Raw genomic sequence first — 24175 nt, 5'->3', positions numbered from 1 at the left:
CTTTGCCTTTTGGCTCAGCTCTCTCTTCACCACGACGGACCGGTACAGAGTCCGCATTACTGCCGACGCTGCACCGATCCGCCTGTCGATCTCGCGCTCCATCCTCCCCTCACTCTGTGAACAAGACCCCCAAGATACTTAAACTCCTCCACTTGGGGCAGGATCTCATCCCCGATCCGGAGAGGGCATTCCACCCTTTTCCGATCGAGGACCATGGACTCGGATTTGGAGGTGCTGACCCTCATCCCGACCGCTTCACACTCAGCTGCGAACCGCTCCAGTGAGAGCTGGAGATCACGGCCTGAAGAAGCCAACAGCACCACGTCGTCTGCAAAAAGCAGAGACGCGATGCTGAGGTCCCCAAACCGGACACCCTCAACGCCTCGGCTGCGCCTAGAAATTCTGTCCAGAAAAATTATGAACAGAATCGGTGACAAAGGGCAGCCTTGGCGGAGTCCAACCCTCACTGGGAACGAATCCGACTTACTGCCGGAAATGCGGACCAAACTCTGGCATCGGTGATACAGGGACCGAACCGCCCTTATAAGTTGGCTCGGTACCCCGTACACCCGAAGCACCCCCCACAGAACCTCCCGAGGGACACGGTCGAACGCCTTCTCTAAGTCCACAAAACACATGTGGACTGGTTGGGTGAACTCCCATGCACCCTCGAGGATCCTGCTGAGGGTGAAGAGCTGGTCCACTGTTCCACGGCCAGGACGAAAGCCACACTGCTCCTCCTGAATCCGAGGTTCGACCTCCCGACGGACCCTCCTCTCCAGCACCCCTGAATAGACCTTACCAGGGAGGCTGAGGAGTGTAATTCCCCTGTAATTGGAACACACCCTCCGGTCCCCCTTCTTAAAGAGGGGAACCACCACCCCAGTCTGCCAATCCCCGATGTCCACGCAATGTTGTAGAGGCGTGTCAGCCATGACAGCCCCACAACATCCAGAGCCCTTAAGAACTCCGGGCGGATCTCATCCACCCCCGGGGCCTTGCCACCGAGGAGTTTTTTAACTACCTCAGTGACTTCGACCCCAGAGATTGGAGAGTCCGCCTCAGAGTCCCCAGGCCCTGCTTCCACAATGGAAGGTGTGTAGGTGGAATTGAGGTCTTCGAAGTATTGTCATGAAGGCTATTTCATTCAAAAATATAACACCATCGTGGGAGAATTCCGTATTGTTAATCAATGTAATTGATTATTAACTATTAAATCATCTTTCTCATGAGCGCCGCCCCCAAGTCCCCCATTGTCAATTAATTATTAGTACGTTCATTGGCTCATCAACAATTAATGTGCACGTTGAAGGGCATCTTGCTGGGTCAGAGGGGGCAAAAGGCCCCAAATATGAAAATGTTTAACAGATGCACATCATGCGATCCTCAGATGTACTTACCATCGGGGTCATAAGTCAATTATGTGGATCGGTAGCCCCAAGGTTTAACTCCGCGGCTAGTGCTTTGGGCTTGCTATACCTTCCAACCCGGGGTCACCGGTGCCGTGAGTGCGATTCCCAAGTTGGGTGAATATTTTTTTACGCAATGCCAGGCACGGCGGACTTGAACTTGCACTTGGACCGCCCAACTTTTTATGCAAATGAGGAAGATGGTGCTGATAGGCTGGAAAAAGTCTCCTTCCATCCCGCAATGTCGCACAGAGGAGCATCAAAAAGTCTCTGGAGCTCCAAGCTCTATTCTAAACTGAACAGGAGAACAGCCATTTTCTACTTCCTTTCATAATTTGCCTCATTTTTGGCCTTTGATTGAGGTCATATTTTATCAAAGGAGCTTTTAGTCTGATGTTGTTCTTTTTCAAAAAAAAATCAAATTTTAATGTGCTAGTATCCCAATGTGCCTAACATTCCCAGGGCAGCTCTAGTATGTAAATTAGTTTTCACTGTTATGTGGTTGATACCCAATTATATTTACTGTTGGAAATAACAAATCCGTGTAATTGCTGTAATCTTGACACGTATTTTGATTCTTTGCTTCTTAACCGTGATAAAACCGAGATGTTGATCATTTGCCCTCCTTGTCATCATCACCTATTTAAGTCTTGATACAAGTAATACAACCCAAAATGATTCAACAGAAAATCATATGAAATTATACGTGACTCACTCTCTTGTTTCAAACACACATTATCACACATAACACAGAAATCATAATTCATGCTTTTGTTACGTCTGGTCTCAATTATTGCAATGTATTCTGGTCTCTGGTCTTGCTATACCTAGACAAAGTCTGCAGTTAGTACAAAATGCTGCAGCTAAAACATGGTTTTATTACTGTGATAGCCATCTTGCATTGGTTCCCGATCCACTTGCGATGGGATTTCAAGGCTTTGTTACTTACCTATAAAATATTACACAGATTAACATCTTCCTATTTCATTGACTTATTGGTACTACATCTTCCATCATGAAACCTTCTTTCACAAAACATGGTTCTTTTAATGACCCCGAGAGCCAAAAAGATGTCCCCAGGTTCTAGCGCATTCTCTATTTGGGTACCAGAGCTCTGGAAATCACTACTTACAGTTATTTGTAGAAATAGATTATTGGTGCTTCACTCCCCTCCCTGAAGGACATTTACACCTCCCATCTCACCCGCAAGGCGACCACGATTGTGAGTGATGTGAGTCACCCCGCTCACTCTTTGTTTGATCTTCTGCTCTCTGGGAAGAGGTACAGGAGCCTGCGCTCCCGCACCACCAGACTCACCAACAGCTTCATTCTCCAGGCTGTTAGGATCCTGAACTCTCTCCCCCTTCTGCGTAGTACTTTTGCGCTATATTCTGACTTTCTGCTGTATGCACACTTGCTCCATTTTTGCTCCTCTTATTTATTGTGTTATTGTTTATTTTTATTTATTCATCACTCTATTATTCATTGTTGTGCCTTCTTGTTTTGTTTTTTGTATTGTTTGCTTGTATGTATATTGTGTACTATGTCTTGTCACCGTGGGATAGTGGGAACGTAATTTCGATTTCTTGTGTGTCTTGGCATGTGAAAAAATGACAATAAAGCAGACTTTTGACTTTGACTTTTGACTTTGAAATATTCAAACCTGATTAACAACGTATTTGTATCGTCTGACCTTTTGTTAAGATAAATATTGGCCTATTTGACAACTGATTCTACTCTCCAAACTGAAAGTTGCTATCTCGATTCGGCTCCGACTAACCGGGAAAAGATTTGAGGTGAACCACCACTTTGCAGTCGCTTTCGTTGAGATTTCTGCATTGAGCAACACTTCACTGAACATCTTCCTGCGGTGCTTCTCCTGATTGTATAGACTTTCACTCTATTTTATCTCATCTTGTTTCGTATCACATTGTGTTAAATTTGGCACACTATCCAATGCAGCCTCGTCGTCCTAAAATGGGGTCTTCTCCCATTGGTGGCCTCTTCACAAGCGTTCTCATTTTGCCCTGAATGAGTTTTTTTTTAGTTTTTCCTTGCGCTCCTGGGTGTTAAGATCAGGGATGTCATAATACTGTCAATTGTGGGAATGTGAAGCTCTTAAAGATGTTTCTTTGATAAATAGCTGTATAAATACACTTGACCAGCTCAGTGGCCTAGTGGTAGAGTGTCCGCCCTGAGACTGGAAGGTTGTGGGTTCAAACCCCGGCCGGGTCATACCAAAGACTATAAAAATGGGACCCATTGCCTCCCTGCTTGGCACTCAGCATTAAGGGTTGGAATTGGGGGGTTAGATCACCAAATGATTCCCGAGCGCGGCACCGCTGCTGCTCACTGCTCCCCTCTCCCCCAGGGGATGGATTAAAATCACACGGGGATGGGTTAAATGCAGAGGACAAATTTCACCACACCCAGATGTGTGTGTGACGATCATTGGGACTTTAACTTTAACTTTGACTTGACACGTGCTTCTTCTTTGTTTTGGCGGCTAGCAAATACTTTTGGTCCATTACCAGCACGTTCTGGCCACCTGCAGTAACACATTAAAACTATTTCTCAACTGTAAAAAGAAAACGAACCTGATTAGAGAATGGAGACTTCTGAGCTCTAATTTTAATAAATATAAGTTGCACCCATTGTAGGACCAGCCAAACTATGAAACAAAGTGAGACTATAGTCCAAAAAATGCTGGGGTTTTTTCTTGACGCAAAAAAATGCTGTTTTTTTTCTTGATGCATTTTTTGACTTGTGTTATTTATACTCTAGGTTGATTTATAATATGAAAGAAAAACGTAATTATGTAATGTAATAATTCAGGATTAGTCAATAGAGACGCTACTAGAATTGGTAATAGTACCGTGGTACAAGTATGCTTACAAATAAGTGTGATTGCAGTACCTGAATATCCATTAGTCGCTCCTTTAACAGTTTTTCTTGCCGCTTAGCTTTTCGCTTCAATTTTTTCTTCTTGTTTTTTGAAATTTTACCAACCTACAAACACACATACATAAGAGAATGAATTAAGACACAACAAAATTGTAAATTCAGTTCAATCACATACTATAACTGTGAGCAAAGGCATCACACCAAATTATGGCCCTCCAGAAGGCCAGCGCTATACTCACACAAACTATTGTCTAATGTATCTTTAAGTTGTTTTACTATGGTTCAGGAATTGTTTTTGTTTGGGCTCACAGTATCATGTATCGAAATGCAGGTATATAAGGACGCCCAAAGTAGACTCCAACATGACTACTATATTTTCATTCCTAATGGTTACTTATGATTTCAACATGGGACTGCACTACATCCTGCGCCACCTAGACACCCCAGGGATGTACGGCAGGATCCTGTTTGTGGACTTCAGTTCGGCATTCAACACCATCACACCCGACATCCTCGACCAGAAGCACATCCAGCCCGCGGTGCCTGCCTCCACCTGTCAGTGGCTCACCAGCTTCCTGACCAACAGGAGAAAGCATGTGAGGCTGGGGACCATCACATCCGACACCCGGACCACCAGCACTGGCGCTCCCGCCAGGGGTGCGTCCTCTCCCCACTGCTCTTCTCTCTACACCAGGGGTCACCAACTCCGGTCCTCAAGGGCGCCAATCCAGCCTGTTTTAGGTGCAGCCCTGCAACAACACACCTGATTCAAATGATCAGCTCATCAGCAAGCTCTATTAAGGCTGATAGCGATCCTGATTATTTGAATCAGGTGTGTTGCAGGGGGATACACTCTAAAACAGGCTGGATTGGCGCCCTTGAGGACCGGAGTTGGTGACCCCTGCTCTACACCAACGATTGCTCCTCAGGCGACTCTTCTGTGAAGCTCCTGAAGTATGCGGACCACACCACTTTCATCGGACTGATCCGGGACGGTGACGAGACTGCGTACAGACAGGAGGTGGAGCGGCTGGTCCACTGGTCCAGCCAAAACCACCTGGAGCTGAACCTGCTCAAGACCATGGAGATGACAGTGGACTTCAGGAGAGACCTTTCGCCACTTCCACCCCTCACCATCCTCAGTAATGCTATTCCCACCACAGACACCGTCAAGTTCCTGGGATCCACAATCTCCCGGGATCTGAAATGGACCGGCCACATAGACTCTGTCCGGAAGAAGGCCCGGCAGAGGTTGAACTTTCTGAGACAGCTCAGGAAGTTCAACCTGCCACAGGAGCAGCTGAAGACCTTCTACACTGCCATCCAGTCTATCCTCTGCACCGCCATCACTGTCTGGTTTGGATCGTCCATCAAACAAGACAAGCACAGACTGCAACGGACAATCAGGACTGCGGAAAAGATAATCGGGACCAACCCTCCCATCTACCCAAGACCTGTACCTGTCCAGGACCAGGAAACGTGCAAGTAACATCCTCTACAGACCCTTCTCACCCAGGTCACAGTCTCTTTAACTCTCCCCTCAGACGGCATTACAGAGCGCTGTACGCCAAAACCAGCAGATACAGACACAGCTGTTAGAGTGGTGCTCACTCTAACTTATTTTGCAAGAACCACACAGGAGACAGTATGCCCTTTTAAACACCTGCAGGTGGAGATTCATTCGTCCCCCCCCCGTCGCTTGCATACAGCGATGATCGAATGAGGTCTGACTCTGGCCTCTTGCAAGAGCATTTTTATTAAGAGAAACAGGGTGGGGGTGAGAGTGGACTGGATGGAGAGAAAGCCCTTGACCTCTAGTCAAAGCATAGCAGGGGGTGTTTTTAACGCCGTTGTGTAGGATAGGACAAGCTAGGTATTTATACAGGTACATTCCAACATAAGCATAAAACGAATCTAGCTAGGTTATTTATTACAGGTTACATTCCACATAATCATATGATCAAGATAATCTGGAAAACCCTGACAAAGCTCTTTCCCCAGGCTGTCGCTCTGATGAACTCACACCACTCTAGAGACTCAGAGGACATCACTGGGCAATAATCATCCTGTCTTGCCACTTAAATGTTGTAGTCACCTGGATGTTGTAGTCACTTAAATGTTGTACAGAGCTGAGATCAATCAGAGTTCAATTCCTTGCTTGGCATGCACCAAACTTGGCACAATAAAGCTGATTATGATTAAGCATTCAAGATGAAATCCGTTTTTAATCGCAACTGCCCCTTCAGCTGAAAAATGGTAAATAGTAAATGGGCTGTACTTGTATGGCACTTTTCTACCTTTGGTACTCAAATTTCTTCACACTGCTTCCTCATTTACGTACTGAGGCGCAACTGGTGGTTGAGTGTTTGCCTCAAAGACACTTCGACATGGTCACAATGGCTGAGGATTGAATCTCCAACCTTTGGGTGAGAGACGACCACTCTGAGGCATGCTGCTTCCAATGCACACCAGTCTCTAAATTAAGGCTACGCACTCCTTGTCAATACATGGTACATACATGGTTTTCCTTTTTTTAGCCTTATTATGAAAAACTGCGGCTATCTGGGGCATGGCAGTCAGCAGTCTCTTCTGAGCAGATGTAGGAAATATAGGGCTGTCAATTTAATGCGTTAATAAGATTAATTAATTACGCAGCAAATTAATGTGCTGTAAAAATAAATGCAATTATTGTGAGTGTCAAGTGCACAAGCATTTAAAATTTGGCCATCCAGTAGGCTGCGGGTGGTGATACTTTTTTCTACATCTTAACCGAGCAATTAAATCACTCGGCATCTCACAATTCTCTCCGTTTCTATTTACACCATAAACAGGCTTAGACTCACTGACTCGAACATGAACGTTGATTGCTATTGATAAACGTATTCATCAACACAGTTTAGGTAAGGCATCACGGACCAGAGTGCAGCATAGAACAAACTGAGCCAACTCATTATCACATCAAATCCATCCAATCAATTCAGCTGTGGTGCAAGCTTAATAAAATGTTTTGTTTCTAAGACCACAAACAAAATAAATAAAGGTAAATCACACCTTTTTAACAACTACTATAAACACGACTAATAACTTTTAGTTTGGAAAAAAGAATAAATTATAAGAGAGCATTATGGGAGAAGTCACATTTTTAGCACATTGTGTGACGAACCAGACAGGGCAACCATTTGTAGCACAAACTTGTTTATTGACTAAAGGGGAAGTGGAAGACTGGAATGCAGGAAGAGCAGGTGCAGCAGGGAAGCAGTGCCGATGGAGGAGACATGGTGCTTGGATGTGGCTGGTTACTTGCAGAGAAGGAACAGGCAGGTCGGCAGATGGGTGGCAAACAAGCAGATGTCATAGCAGCATGCGTTGTCAAACCAGGCAGGGGCAAGGCGAATACATGGTCAAGGACAGGCAATAGGTCAAGATGGGCAGAGTTCAGGAACCGACAGTCAAACAGGCAGGCAAGACATGGTCAGGTACAGGCAATAGTTCATGCCAGGCAGAGTTCGAGGACGGACGTTCAAACAGGCAGGCAGGCAAGGTCGGCAACAGGAGTCAGTTTGGGAACACCCAGTGAGTTGGCGGAATGGATAGACAGACAAACGGACGGATGGGTGTGTGTTTTTTTTTGAACGGACGGATGAATGGTTGGATACTGGTTGTCAGCCATTTGCAGAGCACATATGAAAAAACAACCATTCACACTCAAGCCTATGGACAATTTGGAGGGGTCAATTGGCTTACCACCTGTGTTTTTTTTTAATCTGGGGGGAAACCGGAGTCCCCAGAGGAAACCCACACAGGCATGAGGAGAACATGCAAACTCCAGACAGAAAGGCTAGGTTAATGGAACCCTGCATCTCTGAACTGTGAGGCGGATGTGCAAACCAGTGTTCTACTGTGCTGTCCTAATAAATTTAATTTGGTTAAATTGTGGTGGAGCTCCCATCCGTGGGTCGTCACCTTACCGTGATGGAGGGGTTTGCGTGTCCCAATGATCCTAGGAGCCATGTTGTCTGGGGCTTCATGCCCCTGGTAGGGTCACCCATGGCAAAAGGGTCCTCGATGAGGGGCCAGACAAAGCAGGGCTCAAAAAAACCCTTATGATGAAAAGTATATATGGACTCAGATTTCCCTTGCCCGGTTGCGGTTCACCGGGGCCCCCCTTTGGAGCCAGGCCTGGAGGTGGGGCTCGAAGGCGAGCATCTGGTGGCCGGGCCTTCGCCCATGGGGCCCGGCGGAGCACAGCCCGAAAAGGAAACGTGGGTCCCCCTTCCCATGGGCTCACCACCTGTGGGAGGGGCTAAAGGGGTCGGGTGCAATGTAAGCTGGGCGGCGGCCAAAGGCAGTGACCTTGGCGGTCTGATCCCCGGCTGCAGAAGCTGGCTCTTGGGACATGGAATGTCACCTCTCTGGCTGGAAAGGAGCCCGAGCTGGTGTGCGAGGCAGAAAGGTTCCGACTAGACATTGTCAGACTTGCCTCCACACACAGTTTGGGTTCCGGTACAAGCCCTCGAGAGGGGCTGGACTCTATTCCACTCTGGAGTTGCTCACGGTGAGAGGCAGGGGTGGGTATACTTATTGCCCCCCAGCTGGGCGCCTGCACATTGGGGTTCACCCCGGTGAACGAGAGGGTAGCCTCCCTCCGCCTTCGGGTGGGGGACGGGTCCTGACTGTTGTTTGTGTCTATGCACCAAACAGCAGCTCAGAGTACCCACCCTTTTTGGAGTCCGTGGAAGAAGTGCTGGAGAGCGCTCCTTCTGGGGACTCCATCGTTCTACTGGGTGTTCAATGCTCACATGGGCAATGACAGTGAGACCTGGAAGGATGTGATTGGGAGGAACGGCCCCCCCGATCTGAACCTGAGTGGTGTTCTATTATTAGACTTCTGTGCTCGACACGGATTGTCAAGATTGAACACCATGTTCAAACATAAGGGTGTCCATGTGTGCACTTGGCACCAGGACACCTTAGGCCGCATATCGATGATCGACTTTGTGGTCGTGTTATCGGATTTGCGGCCGCATGTTTTGGACACTCGGGTGAAGAGAGGGGCGGCGCTGTCAACTGATCACCACCTGGTGGTGGGTTGACTACGATGGTGGGGGAAGATGCCGGTCCGACCTGGCAGGCCCAAACATACTGTGAGGGTCTGCTGGGAACGTCTGGCAGAATCCCCTGTCAGGAAGAGCTTCAACTCCCACCTTTGGCAGAGCTTTTCCCACGTCCCGGAGGAGGCGGGGGACATTGAGTCTGAGTGGACCATGTTCCATGCCTCCATTGTTAAGGCAGCCAACCGGCGCTGTGGCCGTAAGGTGGTTGGTGCCTGTCGTGGCGGCAATCCCCGAACCCGCTGGTGGACACCGGCGGTAAGGGATGCCGTCAAGCTGAAGAAGAAGTCCTATCGGGCCGTTTTGGCCTGCGGGACTCCAGAGGCAGCTGATAGGTACCGGATGGCCAAGCGGAACGCGGCTTCGGCGGTTGCTGAGGCGAAAACCCGGGCATTGGAGGAGTTTGGTGAGGCCATGGAGAACGACTTTCGGACGGCTTCGAGGAAATTCTGGTCCACCATCCGGCGTCTCAGGAAGGGGAAGCAGTGCACCGTCAACACTGTTTACAGTGGAGGTGGCGTGCTGCTGACCTCGACTCGGGACGTCGTGAGTTGGTGGGGAGAATACTTCGAAGACCTCCTCAATTCCACCGACACGCCTTCCATTGTGAAAGCAGGGCCTGGAGACTCTGAGGCGGACGCTCCCATCTCTGGGGTCGAAGTCACTGAGGTAGTTAAAAAACTCCTCGGGGGCAAGGCCCCAGGGGTGGATGAGGTCCACCCAGAGTTTTTAAAGGCTCTGGATGTTGTGGGGCTGTCATGGCTGACATACCTCTGAAACATTGCATGGACATCGAGGACGGTGCCTCTGGATTGGCTGACTGGGGTGGTGGTTCCCCTCTTTTAGAAGGGGGACCGGAGGGTGTGTTCCAATTACAGGGGAATCACACTCCTCAGCCTCCCTGGTAAGGTCTATTCAGGGGTGCTGGAGAGGAGGGTCCGTCGGGAGGTCGAACCTCGGATTCAGGAGGAGCAGTCTGGCTTTCGTCCTGGCTGTGGAACAGTGGACCAGCTCTACATCATCGGCAGGATCCTCGAGGGGGCATGCGAGTTCGCTCAACCAGTCCACATGTGTTTTGTGGACTTAGAGAAGGCGTTCGACCGTGTCCCTCGGGAAGTTCTGTGGAGGGTGCTTCGGGAGTACGGGGTACCGAGCCAACTGATAAGGGCGGTTCGGTCCCTGCATCACCGATGTCAGAGTTTGGTCCGCATTTCCGGCAGTAAGTCGGATTCGTTCCCAGTGAGGGTTGGACTCCGCCAAGGCTGCCCTTTGTCACCGATTCTGTTCATAACTTTTATGGACAGAATTTTTAGGCGCAGCCGAGGCGTTGAGGGTGTCCGGTTTGGGGACCTCAGCATTGCGTCTCTGCTTTTTGCAGACAACATGGTGCTGTTGGCTTCTTAAAGCCGTGATCTTCAGCTCTCACTGGAGCGGTTCGCAGCCGAGTGTGAAGCGGTCGTGATGAGGGTCAGCACCTCCAAATCCGAGTCCATGGTCCTCGGTCGGAAAAGGGTGGAATGCCCTCTCCGGATCGGGGATGAGATCCTGCCCCAAGTGGAGGAGTTCAAGTATCTTGGGGTCTTGTTCACGAGTGAGGGCAGGATGTAGCGCGAGATCGACAGGCGGATCGGTGCAGCGTCGGCAGTAATGCGGACTCTGTACCGGTCCGTCGTGGTGAAGCGAGAGCTGAGCCAAAGGCAAAGCTCTCAATTTACCGGTCGATCTACGCTCCTACCCCTCACTTATGGTCACGAGCTATGGTTGTGACCAAAAGAACGAGAGCCCGGATCCAAGCGGCCGAAATAGGTTTCCTCCCGCACGGTGTCAGGGCTCTCCCTTAGAGATAGGTGAGAAGCTCGGTCATCCGGGAGAGACTCGAGTAGAGCCGCTGCTCCTCGACATTGAGAGGAGCCAGATGAGGTGTCTCGGGCATCTCATCAAGATGCCTCCTGGACGACTCCCTGGGGAGGTGTTCCGGGCATGTCCCACCGGTAGGAGGACCCTGTGGACGACCAGGATGCGCTGGAGGACTATGTCTCTCAGCTGGCTGGGAACGCCTGGGATCCCCCGGGAATGAGCTGGATGAAGTGGCTGGGGAGAGGGAAGTCTGGGAGTCGCTCCTAAAGCTGCTGCCCCCGTGACCTGACCCTGGATAAGCGGAAGAAGATGGATGGATGGATGGATGGATGTGGTGGAGCTGCAAAGTTGGGTGGAAGTGTGTGTGATAGCTTGTATGTGTGCTGTTGAGCCTAACTGCTGTGTCACAAAGATTGACATGAAAGTGAGGCCAAATAAAGAAGCAGTATTCCCATACTAAACAAACGCTGAGATCAAAGGAGCATTACAACAAGTGATCGCAAGGGGAGGAGCAAGTCCAAAAGTCTTTGCCTATTCGTGTGTGACTGGGTGAGTGGTATGGAGTTGGTGATGACATACAACTATTTGGCTGTTGTATTGAGTTTTGTTCAATCAGTTAGAAGTCAAGATAAGCAAAACAACCAATCACAACACAGCATCTGGTACAGTGAATCTGTTACCTGAACGTCAATGGGAGCTGTGCTGACTGGCGAGACATATTCAGAGAAAGATGGAATGAAAGATGAAGAGAGGAGAAAATGAGAACAGGGAGCAGGAAGTGCATAAAATCTGGAACTGGCTTTTAAAAGACAGCAGCAGACCAGTCAGGCAAAGAGGAGCATACTAGCATCGAGTGTGACAGATTCGTCAGCCTTAAAGAAGAGTCTGAAAAATCAGTGACTTTCACCTAATGAGCCAGATGGAGGCGGGGCTCCCGCTTTCTGCCAAATGGTGGCTTCGGCAGCCAGCCTCCTGATGTAGACCTCATCCACATCCAGTAAGATATTCTCTGGTTTGATGTCTGTGTGGATGATCTTACACTTTGTGTGCAGGTAATCCAGACCCTGTAGCACCTGCAAACATGTCAACACAAACATATGGAACAACACGTAACACAAAATCAGAGTTTGTGTGTGTGTGTGTGTGCGTGTGAGTGTGCGTGTGTGTGTATGTGTGTGTGTATGTGTGTGTGAGAGAGAGAGAGAGAGAGAGAGAGAGAGAGAGAGAGAGAGAGAGAGAGTATTGGCGTGTTTGTTACCTGTCCGATGATGCTCTTGACGCATACAAGAGGTAGGCCCATGTAGTTTGACTTGATGATCCACTTTAACAGCTGATGACCAAGAACCTCGAGAACCATACACACATCTAACAATGGCTGAGGAGAACAAAGACTCAAGTGGACATGGTCAGACAGACAGGCAGATCGGGTCAGTCAGGTGGGACTGGATGAAGGATACGAACTCCATTGACTCCAGAAATTTTGAAATCATCGATTAATTGGACAATCTTGTCCCTGTGGGGGTCGGAGGGGTCACTGTCCCTCACCTGGACACAGAGAGGCACTGTGTTGCCTATTCGATGGGCACATGACCACGCAAAATGAAGGAATATGGATTGACTCAAGCAGGGATCACCAACACGGTGCCCCCGGGCACCAGGTCACCCGTGAGGACCGCGTGAGTCGCCCGCAGGGCTGTTCTAAAATTAGCTTAAATAGCGGCACTTATCATTGAGCTGCATCTATTTATTTTAATTTTGCTATGTTGTTTAAATCACACTTACATGTGAACTAGAAATGACAATTAATAAATAGAAAATGCAATCCTGGAGAAGAAGAAGCTGAAAATTTGTTGGGGAATGGTTTTCGCGTGAAGCGCAAAAAATGATAAATAAATATAAATATTTGGGGAATGCTACAGAATGATGTTGAAAGTTGGAACGGGTTGAATCGGTCAAGTAATGTAGGAATTAGAAGGGAAAAACAAAATGTTGTATAATTTGACGTGAATTTTAAAGTTGAAAATTTAGAAATTTTGGTAAGTGAGAAGTTGTGGAATAAGATGCATAGTTAAGATTCAAGATTCAAGAATTTTTATTCGCCATGTTTGAGTGTGCCAAACAAGGAATTTGACTTCGGTACATCACAGCCTCTGTTCAACATTTAGGTGACTAACAACAATCAGGATGTGTGAAAAATGACAAATATTCTCAAACATCCCCTGATCTTAAACGCCCAGGAGTGCAAGGAAAAACTCAAAACTCCAACTCGGGGAAATGAGAAACCTTCAACCGATTCACTCCGTTCCACTTTTCACTTATTCCAAATATTCATGACACCGTTGCTTACATTTTTTTGTTCAAAAAATCTTCCGTTTTCACAAAATTCGCAAATTTCCGGCAAATTTTTCCCCATTCATTCTTAATGGCAGATTCAACATTTCACATTTACATTGTTCCAGTTTGAAATTCACATAATTCAACACATTCAAATTACATTGGGGACATTCCCAAACTTGCCAAATTCAAAAATTTCACGTTTTCACTTTTAAAATTTGCACAAAATTTTGCAAAATTTCACTCAATTTAGTTTTTCACTTCTAATTTCTACATTTTTCCACCGATTCAACTGGTTCCAACTTTCAACTGTTCATCTTTTGCCTACCTATTCCACACCTTCCCACTTACCAAAATTTCCAAATTTTCAATTTTGAAATTCACACCTAATTTTCCAAAAATTTAGTTTTTCCCTTCTAATTTCTACATTTTTCAACCGATTCAACCCATTCCAACTTTATTCACTTTGTTCACCTTATGCTTACCATATTCACCCCCTTCACCCCCACTTCCACTATGCTTTCACAATTCAACCCTTGACCCCCACTTCCAGTGACCCTGAAGTGACCCAATGAACCCAGAATGAACCGAAAGTGCCCCAAATCAAACCGGAAGTGACCCCAAATGAACCGGAAGTGACCCCAAATCAAACCGGAAGTGACCCCAAATGAACCGGAAGTGACCTTAGGTAAACCGGGAGTGACCCCAAATCAAACCGGAAGTGACCTTTCTAAACCGGAAGTGAGCCCAAATAAACCGGAAGTGACCGAAATAAACCGGAAGTGACCCAAATCAAACCGGAAGTGACCTTATTTCATAACTTAACATTTTTAACGCTTATCATTTGTCACTTTTTTGTAACATTTGTAACATTTCATTTTTAACGCTTATCATTTGTAACTTTTTTGTAACATTTGCAACTTAACATTTTTAACGCTTATCATTTGTAACTTTTTTGTAACATTTGTAACTTAACATTTTTAACGCTTATCATTTGTAACTTTTTTGTAACATTTGTAACATTTCATTATCAACGCTTATCATTTGTAACTTTTTTGTAACATTTGTAACTTAACATTGGCCTTCGCCTTCACACGCAATTTCTCCAGAAATTGCAATTCTAGTTAGTGTGAAGGTGAAGACCTTCACACTATTGTTATTCTACAACATTTTGCGCTAGCTTTCCGCTAACTTTCTTTGGCGCTTAACTAGTTCCACATACTTCAACCGAGTCACTCCGTTCCACTTTTCACTTATTCCAAATATTCATGGCATGGGTGCTTACATTTTTTTCGTTCGAAAAATTTTCCGTTTTCGCAAAATTCACAAATTTACGGCGAATTTTGCCCCATTCATTCTTAATGGCAGATTCAACATTTCACATTTACGTTGTTCCAGTTTGAAATTCACATAATTCAACACATTTAAATCACATTGGGGACATTCCCAAACTTGCCAAATTCAAAATTTTCACGTTTTCATCTTTTATTTTGAAATTCACACCCAATTCACCAATATTTCCTTTTTCCCTTCTCATTTCTACATTTTTCAACCCATTCAACCCATTCCAACTTTCAACTGTTCATTATTTTTCTACCTATTCCACAACTTACCAAAAACTTCACATCTTTTATTTTGAAATTCACACCCAATTCCTTTTTCCCTTGTCATTTCTACATTTTTCAACCGATTCAACCCATTCCAACTTTCAACTGTTCATCATTTTTCTACCTATTCCACAACTTCCCAAAAACTTCACATCTTTTATTTTGAAATTCACACCCAATTCCTTTTTCCCTTCTCATTTCTACATTTTTCAACCGATTCAACCCATTCCAACTTTCAACTGTTCATCATTTTTCTACCTATTCCACAACTTCCCACTTACCAAAAACTTCACATCTTTTATTTTGAAATTCACACCCAATTCCTTTTCCCCATCTCATTTCTACATTTTTCAACCGATTCAACCCATTCAAACTTTCAACTGTTCATCATTTTTCTACCTATTCCACAACTTCCCACTTACCAAAAACTTCACATCTTTTATTTTGAAATTCACACCCAATTCCTTTTTCCCTTCTCATTTCTACATTTTTCAACCGATTCAACCCATTCCAACTTTCAACTGTTCATCATTTTTCTACCTATTCCACAACTTCCCAAAAACTTCACATCTTTTATTTTGAAATTCACACCCAATTCCTTTTTCCCTTCTCATTTCTACATTTTTCAACCGATTCAACCCATTCCAACTTTCAACTGTTCATTATCTTTCTACCTATTCCACAACTTACCAAAAACTTCACATCTTTTATTTTGAAATTCACACCCAATTCCTTTTTCCCTTCTCATTTCTACATTTTTCAACCGATTCAACCCATTCCAACTTTCAACTGTTCATCATTTTTCTACCTATTCCACAACTTACCAAAAACTTCACATCTTTTATTTTGAAATTCACACCCAATTCCCTTTTCCCTTCTCATTTCTACATTTTTCAACCGATTCAACCCATTCCAACTTTCAACTGTTCATCATTTTTCTACCTATTCCACAACTTACCAAAAACTTCACCTCTTTTATTTTGAAATTCACACCCAATTCTTTTTTCCTTTCTCATTTCTACATTTTTCAACCGATTCAACCCATTCCAACTTTCAACTGTTCATCATTTTCTACCTATTCCACAACTTCCCACTTACCAAAAACTTCACATCTTTTATTTTGAAATTCACACCCAATTCTCCAATATCTCCTTTTTCCCTTCTCATTTCTACATTTTTCAACCGATTCAACTCGTTTCAACATCATTCTGCAACATTCCTTAAATATTTATTCAACTTCTTCACCTTCCCACGCAATTTCTTCAGGAATTGCAAATTCTAGTTAGTGTGAAGGTGAAGACCTTCACACTATTGTTATTCTACAACATTTTGAGCTAGCTTTCCGCTAACTTTCTTTGCCGCTTAACTAGTTCCACATACTTCAACCGATTCACTCCGTTCCACTTTTCACTTATTCCAAATATTCATGACATGGGTGCTTACATTTTTTTCCTTCCACATATTTTCCGTTTTCACAAAATTCACAAATTTCCGGCAATTTTTTCCCCATTCATTCTTAATGGCAGATTCAACATTTCACATTTACGTTGTTCCAGTTTGAAATTCACATAATTCAACACATTCAAATCACATTGGGGACATTCCCAAACTTGCCAAATTCATAATTTTCACGTTTTCATCTTTTCTTTTGAAATTCACACCCAATTCACCAATATTTCCTTTTTCCCTTCTCATTTCTACATTTTTCAACCCATTCAACCCATTCCAACTTTCAACTGTTCATTATTTTTCTACCTATTCCACAACTTACCAAAAACTTCACATCTTTTATTTTGAAATTCACACCAAATTCCTTTTTCCCTTCTCATTTCTACATTTTTCAACCGATTCAACCCATTCCAACTTTCAACTGTTCATTATCTTTCTACCTATTCCACAATTTACCAAAAACTTCACATCTTTTATTTTGAAATTCACACCCAATTCCTTTTTCCCTTCTCATTTCTACATTTTTCAACCGATTCAACCCATTCCAACTTTCAACTGTTCATCATTTTTCTACCTATTCCACAACTTCCCAAAAACTTCACATCTTTTATTTTGAAATTCACACCCAATTCCTTTTTCCCTTCTCATTTCTACATTTTTCAACCGATTCAACCCATTCCAACTTTCAACTGTTCATCATTTTCCTACCTATTCCACAACTTCCCACTTACCAAACATTTCACATTTTCAATTTTGAAATTCACACCCAATTTTCCTAAATTTCCTTTTTCCCTTCTTATTTCTACATTTTTCAACCGATTCAACTTGTTTCAACATCATTCTTCTTCACCTTCACACGCAATTTCTTCAGGAATTGCAATTCTAGTTAGTGTGAAGGTGAAGACCTTCACACTATTGTTATTCTACAACATTTTGCGCTAGCTTTCCGCTAACTTTCTTTGGCGCTTAACTAGTTCCACATACTTCAACCGATTCACTCCGTTCCACTTTTCACTTATTCCAAATATTCATGGCATGGGTGCTTACATTTTTTTCGTTCGAAAACCTTTCCGTTTTCGCAAAATTCACAAATTTACGGCGAATTTTTCCCCATTCATTCTTAATGGCAGATTCAACATTTCACATTTACGTTGTTCCAGTTTGAAATTCACATAATTCAACACATTCAAATCACATTGGGGACATTCCCAAACTTGCCAAATTCAAAATTTTCACGTTTTCATCTTTTATTTTGAAATTCACACCCAATTCACCAATATTTCCTTTTTCCCTTCTCATTTCTACATTTTTCAACCGATTCAACCCATTCCAACTTTCAACTGTTCATCATTTTTCTACCTATTCCACAACTTCCCAAAAACTTCACATCTTTTATTTTGAAATTCACACCCAATTCCTTTTTCCCTTCTCATTTCTACATTTTTCAACCGATTCAACCCATTCCAACTTTCAACTGTTCATCATTTTTCTACCTATTCCACAACTTCCCACTTACCAAAAACTTCATCTTTTATTTTGAAATTCACACCCAATTCTCCAATATTTCCTTTTTCCCTTCTCATTTCTACATTTTTCAACCGATTCAACTCGTTTCAACATCATTCTGCAACATTCCTTAAATATTTATTCAACTTCTTCACCTTCACACGCAATTTCTTCAGGAATTGCAAATTCTAGTTATTATTCAACTTATTCCTCCCACTTTTTTGGCACCTAACTAGTCCCACATGCTTTAACCAATTCACCCCGTTCCAACTTACACACATTCCAAAAATTCACGTGACGCTTGCTACTATTTTTTTTGTTCATAACATTTACCGTTTTTGCGTAATTAGCAAATTTGTGGCTTAAAATTCCCCATTCATTCTTAATGGCACAATCAACACGACCCATTGTTCCGTAGTGGGTTCGATTCTCACATTGGGCGTCTTGTCATTACACAAATTCACACGACGCTTGCTACCGTTTTTTTCATTCTAAACAATGACCGTTTTTGCATAATTAGTAAATTTGTGGCATAAAATTCCGCATTCAGTCTTAATGGCATATTCAACATGAGCCCCACATTAAGCGAATTCCACCATCTCAATAGAAGGACCCTGGTTAGCTCAGTTGGTAGAGCATCAGACTCTTAACGTCAGCATCGTGGGTTCGATCCACGCATTGGACAACTGCATCATTTTTCAAATTTTTTCACGTTTTTGCATAATTAGTAATGTTTTCCCGCTTATCATTTTCCCCATTCATTTAATTTTCATCATTTATCATCATTTATCATTATCATTATTATTATCATTATTATCATTATCATCATTTATTTCCCTTTTTAGTCAAAAGGTTTGCCCACCCCTGCCTTACTCAGTACCCAGGAAGTAGCCCTCGGTTTAAGAAAGGTTGGTAACCCCTGGACTAAAGCTTTGTGATGCATTCCATGTATGACTATGTCTCGACAAGTTGTACGGCTTTGTGCTGGACTAGGCGTGTAATGCTACATATAACATTGTGTGTGGTCCTATGTCCAGTAATGTATGTCCAAAAAAAGTATCGGACTACGTTTAGGGATAGGTCCAGGCCAAAGTGCAGGACTTTGTACAAGAGTAGGTGCAACACTATGAACAGGGCGAGGTGTAAGACAAGCTTTAGAGCTTCATGCAGGACACGAAGAAGGGTTAGGTAAAGGATGTAAATGTCAGAGGCTTGACACTCACACATCTAAGCAGTTTGATCTCATCCAGTGCAGTCTCTGTGTAATGGGGTGCACTTTTCACCACCTTCAATGCCACAAAGCGCTTCTTCCTGACAACAAACAAAGAGAAGGCACATGGTAAGGGACATGACTGCAGGCAAAGGTAGAGAAACCATACAAACTGTACAGAAACATACTGCAGGTCCCAGCAGAGCCAGACAGTCGAGAAATGTCCCCAACCAAGTTTGCGGACCACATGGTACCTCCCGTTAAATAGGTCCCCAATGGTGACTGGGTAGTAACCACCTGGAGTACAAAGATCAGAAGAGTCTCAAATATACTTAATCCAGCTAATGGTCATGTAAAAAGATTCCTGAGATGTCCAGATAAGGTTTTATTTTACCTTTGCAATAATCTGATGGGTCTTCTTGCTCTTCATCATCAGAGTCCAGAAGCTGACCATGGGGCAGTCTTAACGTCGCAGGTGGGGCCGGTGATGCCATGGCTTTGCACGTTGGCACTGATGATATCACAGAACTTAAATGGTTAGCATTTGTGAGCAGTGATGGATTTGTGTGGGACGGGCTTAATGGAAGACTAAAGGCTTCAGCTGGGCACAGGGTGTTGGTTTTGGCTGCTGTCAGACAAGAGTTTTCAAATGTTAAATAAGTCCATGTGCTGAAATCATATGGCATTTCCTTCTTGACACTTGATGGTGATTGGCTAGTGCTATGAGTGGGACTCTGAGAAGGGACGGGAAATGACTGGTTGTGGGCAGGAATCTGAAATGTGACAGGATGTGCATGGTTGTGTGCAGGGTTTTGAGATGGCATACCAAATGAATGATTTTGGCTGGGGCTCATGGCTGGGACAGCATGTGACTGGCTGTCAGTGGCGTTCTGAGAGAGTTCCGGGAGACTCTGAAACGTGACAGGGTGTAATTGGCTATGGGAAGGAAGTGAATAGGTGTAGGTGGGGCTTTGACCTGGATCAGAAAGGGCCTGAGAGTGGAAGGGGCTCTGACATGGGACAGAAAGTAAATGCCTGGTCTGAGGTGAAACAGGAAATGATGTGCAGTGGGTGGGACTCTGGGATGGAACAGGAAGTAGCTGGCTGTTGGCAGGGCACTCGTGTGAAATAGAAAGTGACTGGGTGGGCCTGTGATGTGCGACAGAAAACAGTTGGCTGAGGTGTGTCTCAGTAGGCAGCAATGCTATAGTGTCAAGAGGTAGGAGTATGACACTGTCAGGAACATCTTTAGGACAGTGCAGGCAATCTAAAGGGGTATGTGTTAAATCTGTGGTGGGTGGGTCCATGTGGGGGAATCTTGTATCCATAGAGTGGGGGGTAACTTCTTGGACTTCAACTGTGGTGTCACTATGAGTACTTTCTAGAGGTGGGACTGTTTTGGTAGTTAAGGGTGGGACTGAGAGATCTTCCTGCATCCAGTGCTGTGGTCTGTCACAATGGTCATCACCACTAGAAGAGACAGAGACAATGACTAAGTACACTCAGTAATGAAAAGAGGCAAGGTTTCACTAACATATTAATGACTTTTGATTAATGATTACCATCTTCAGCAGCAGTGCAAGTAAAATATCATCCCAAACTAGAAAATGAAGGCGAAGAAGCTGAATAAATACTTGGGGAATGCTGCAGAATGATGTTTAAAGTTGGAACGGGTTGAATTAGTTGAAAAATGTACAAATTCGAAGGGGAAAAACGAAATTTTGGAAAATTTGGCGTGAATTTCAAAGGGGAAAATTTTGAATTTTTGGTAAGTGGGAAGTTGTGGAATAGGTAGACAAAAGATGAACAGTTTAAAAATGGAATAGATTGAGTTGGTTGAAAAATTTAGAAATTAGAAGTGAAAAATGATTTTTTTTTTAAATTTGCAGAAAATGTAAACGAGAAAATGTGAAATTTTTGAAATTGGCAATTTTGTGATTGTCGGAAATCTTCCCCAATGTAAATTGAATGTGCTGAATGATGTGAATTTCAAACTGGAACAACGTAAATGTGAAATGTTGAATGTGCCATTAAGAATGAATGGGGAAACATTTGCCGTAAATTTGTGAATTTTGCAAAAAAAAGAACATTTTTGGAATAAAAAAAATGCAAGCACCCTTCGCGTGAATTTTTGGAATATGTCGAAATTGGAGTTGAGTGAATCGGATGAGGCGGCTCGGTGGCGCACTGGGTAGCACGTCCGCCTCACAGTTAGGAGGGTGCGGGTTCAATTCCACCTCCGGCCCTCCCTGTGTGGAGTTTGCATGTTCTCCCCGGGCCTGCGTGGGTTTTCTCCGGGCACTCCGGTTTCCTCCCACATCCCAAAAACATGCTTGGTAGGCCGATTGAAGACTCCAAATTGTCCCTAAGTGTGAGTGCGAGTGCAAATGGTTGTTTGTCTCTGTGTGCCCTGCGATTGGCTGGCGACCGGTTCAGGGTGTCCCCCGCCTACTGCCCGATAAGGGCTGGGATAGGCTCCAGCACTCCCGTGACCCCCGTGGGGACTAAGCGGTTCAGAAAATGGATGGATGGATGAATCGGATGATATATGTATGTGGAAGGAGTAGCAGGACAAAAAAGTGAGGAGAATAAAATAGAAGAACTAGAAAATGCAATTGCTGAATAAATACTTGGGGAATGCTGCAGAATTATGTTTCAAGTTGGAACGGGTTGAATTGGTTGAAAAATTTAGAAATTAGAAGAAAAAAATGAAATTTTGGAGAATTTGGCATAAATTTCAAAACTGAAAATTTGGAATTTTCGGTAAGTGGGAAGTTGTGGAATAGGTAGGCAAAAGATGAACAGTTGAAAGTTGGAACGGGTTGAATCGGTCGTAAAATGTAGAAATTAGAGTTGAAAAACAAAGTTTTGGAGAATTTGGCGTTAATTTCAAATTTCAAAAATGAAAATGGAATTTTTGGTAAGTGTGAATTTGTTGAATAGGTAGGCAGAAGATGAACAGTTAGAAGTTGGAACGGGTTTAATTGGTTAATAAATTTAGAAATTATGAGTGAAAAACGAAATTTTGGAGAATTTGGCGTGAATTTCAAAATTGAAAATTTTGAATTTTTGGTAAATTGAAAGTTGTGGAATAGGTATGCTAACGATGAACAGTTGAAAGTTCGAACGAGTTGAATCGGTTGAAAATGTAGAAATTAGAAGTGAAAAATGAAATTTTGCGAAATTGTTTGCAAATTTTAAACGTGAAAACGTGAAATGTTTGAATTTAGCAATTTTGGGAATGTCCCCAATGTGATTTGAATGTGGTGAATGATGTGAATTTCGAACTGGAAGGATGTAAATGCTTTGGAATGGGTTGAATCGGTTGAAAAATGTAGATAAAATAATTGTAAAAGGAAATTTTATCAAATTTTGCGCAAGTTTTAAATGTGAAAATGTGAAATTCTTGAATTTGGCAAGATTTGGAATGTCCCCAATGTGATTTGAATGTGCTGAATGATGTGAATTTCAAACTGGAATGACGTAAATGTGAAATGTTGAATCTGCCATTAAGAATGAATGGGGAAAAATTTGTTGGAAATTTGTGAATTTTGTGAAAACGGAAAATTTTTGGAACGAAAAAAATGTAATCAACGGTTGATATTATAATATTTATATATTTATAATATTATAATATTTGGAATAAGTCATAAGTGGAACGGAGTAAATGGGTTGAAGTATGTGGAACGAGTTAAGCATCAAAAAAGTGGAGGGAATAAGGAGAAAAATAATAAAGGACAGGAATAACAATTGTGTGAAGGCGAAGTAAATTTCAAAATTGAAAATTTGGAATTTTTGGTAAGTTGAAAGTTGTGGAATACGTAGGCTAAAGATGAACAGTTGAAAGTTGGAACGGGTTGAATCGGTTGAAAAATGTAGAAGTTAGGGCGAATGTTAAATCCCCGTAGAGAATGAATGGGAATTTAAAAAAAAAATTGCGGCAAACATTTTTGAAATTTGGAACGAAATGAAAAATACAGGTTCATGAGGTTCACTTTGGATTTCAAAAGTTGAAACTGGTTGAATCGGACAAAAATTTTAGAAGTTAGAGCAAATGCTGAATCCCCATTGAGAATGAATGGGAATTTTAAAAAAAAATGGCGCAAAACATTTTAGAAATTTGGAACAAAACGAAATATGCGTGTTCAGGAGGTTCACTTTTGGGGTTCAAATGTTGAAAAGGGTTGAATCGGACAAAAACTGTAAAAGTTAGAGCAAATTTAGCTATTTAGGGCACTTCGTGTTGAAATAAGGTCACTTCCGGTTTATTTGGGCCACTTCCGGTTTATTTATGGTCACTTCCGGTTTGAAAAGGTCACTTCTGGTTCATTTGGGTCACTTCCGGTTTGACTTGGGGCACTTCTGGTTTCATTTAGGTCACTTCAGGTTCAATTTAGGGCACTTCCAGTTTAGCTCGGGTCACTTCCGGTTAATTTGGGGTCACTTCTGGTTTAAAAAAGACACTTCCAGTTTTGCTGAGGTCACTTCTGTTTATTTGGAGTCACTTCCGGTTTATCTGAGGTCACTTCTGGTTTATTTGGGGTCACTTCCGGTTTGATTTGGGGCACTTCCGGTTCATTCTGAGTTCATTCGGGGGCACTTCAGGGTCAGTCCAAGATGGCCGCCACACTGGAAGTGGGGGTCAAGGTGAATTGTGTAAGCATAGTGGAAGTGGGGGTGAAGGGGGTGAATATGGTAAGCATAAGGTGAACAAAGTTAATAAAGTTGGAATGGGTTGAATGGGTTGAAAAATAAAAATGAGAAGGGGAAAACTAAATTTTGGAAAAT

The 24175-nt window shown here is 43.6% G+C and overlaps 1 protein-coding gene and 3 long non-coding RNA genes across 6 annotated transcripts in view; 3 read left to right on the top strand and 1 right to left on the bottom strand.

Annotated features, from left to right (window-relative positions):
* The window catches only part of LOC119135227 (SRSF protein kinase 3-like), a 67599-nt gene that overhangs the window by 27930 nt on the left and 15494 nt on the right, over positions 1-24175 (bottom strand). For 2 of the 3 annotated variants that reach the window (XM_037272697.1, XM_037272688.1), the window contains exons 3-10: positions 19782-20857; positions 19576-19684; positions 19401-19488; positions 12739-12826; positions 12540-12646; positions 12189-12354; positions 11962-11987; positions 4326-4418 (exon numbers count right to left, since the gene is read on the bottom strand). In XM_037272697.1, the coding sequence (XP_037128592.1) occupies positions 4326-4418; positions 11962-11987; positions 12189-12354; positions 12540-12646; positions 12739-12826; positions 19401-19488; positions 19576-19684; positions 19782-20857 (1753 nt within the window). The remainder of the gene's footprint in view (positions 1-4325; positions 4419-11961; positions 11988-12188; positions 12355-12539; positions 12647-12738; positions 12827-19400; positions 19489-19575; positions 19685-19781; positions 20858-24175) is intronic. The other variant, XM_037272707.1, reaches the window with a different exon arrangement.
* On the top strand, positions 14716-18559 carry LOC119135238. Its single transcript, XR_005100515.1, has 3 exons — positions 14716-14742; positions 16505-16507; positions 18370-18559. It is a non-coding gene; the product is annotated as an uncharacterized LOC119135238 (long non-coding RNA).
* Positions 21096-22363, top strand: LOC119135243. Its single transcript, XR_005100516.1, has 2 exons — positions 21096-21178; positions 22331-22363. It is a non-coding gene; the product is annotated as an uncharacterized LOC119135243 (long non-coding RNA).
* Positions 23299-24117, top strand: LOC119135255. The gene is made up of 3 exons (XR_005100519.1): positions 23299-23763; positions 23909-24034; positions 24071-24117. It is a non-coding gene; the product is annotated as an uncharacterized LOC119135255 (long non-coding RNA).

Source organism: Syngnathus acus, chromosome 2, assembly GCF_901709675.1.
Source record: "Syngnathus acus chromosome 2, fSynAcu1.2, whole genome shotgun sequence".
Taxonomy (NCBI): domain Eukaryota; kingdom Metazoa; phylum Chordata; class Actinopteri; order Syngnathiformes; family Syngnathidae; genus Syngnathus; species Syngnathus acus.
The sequence above is the reverse complement of the archived record's forward strand: the minus strand, read 5'-3'. Positions and strand labels throughout refer to the sequence as shown.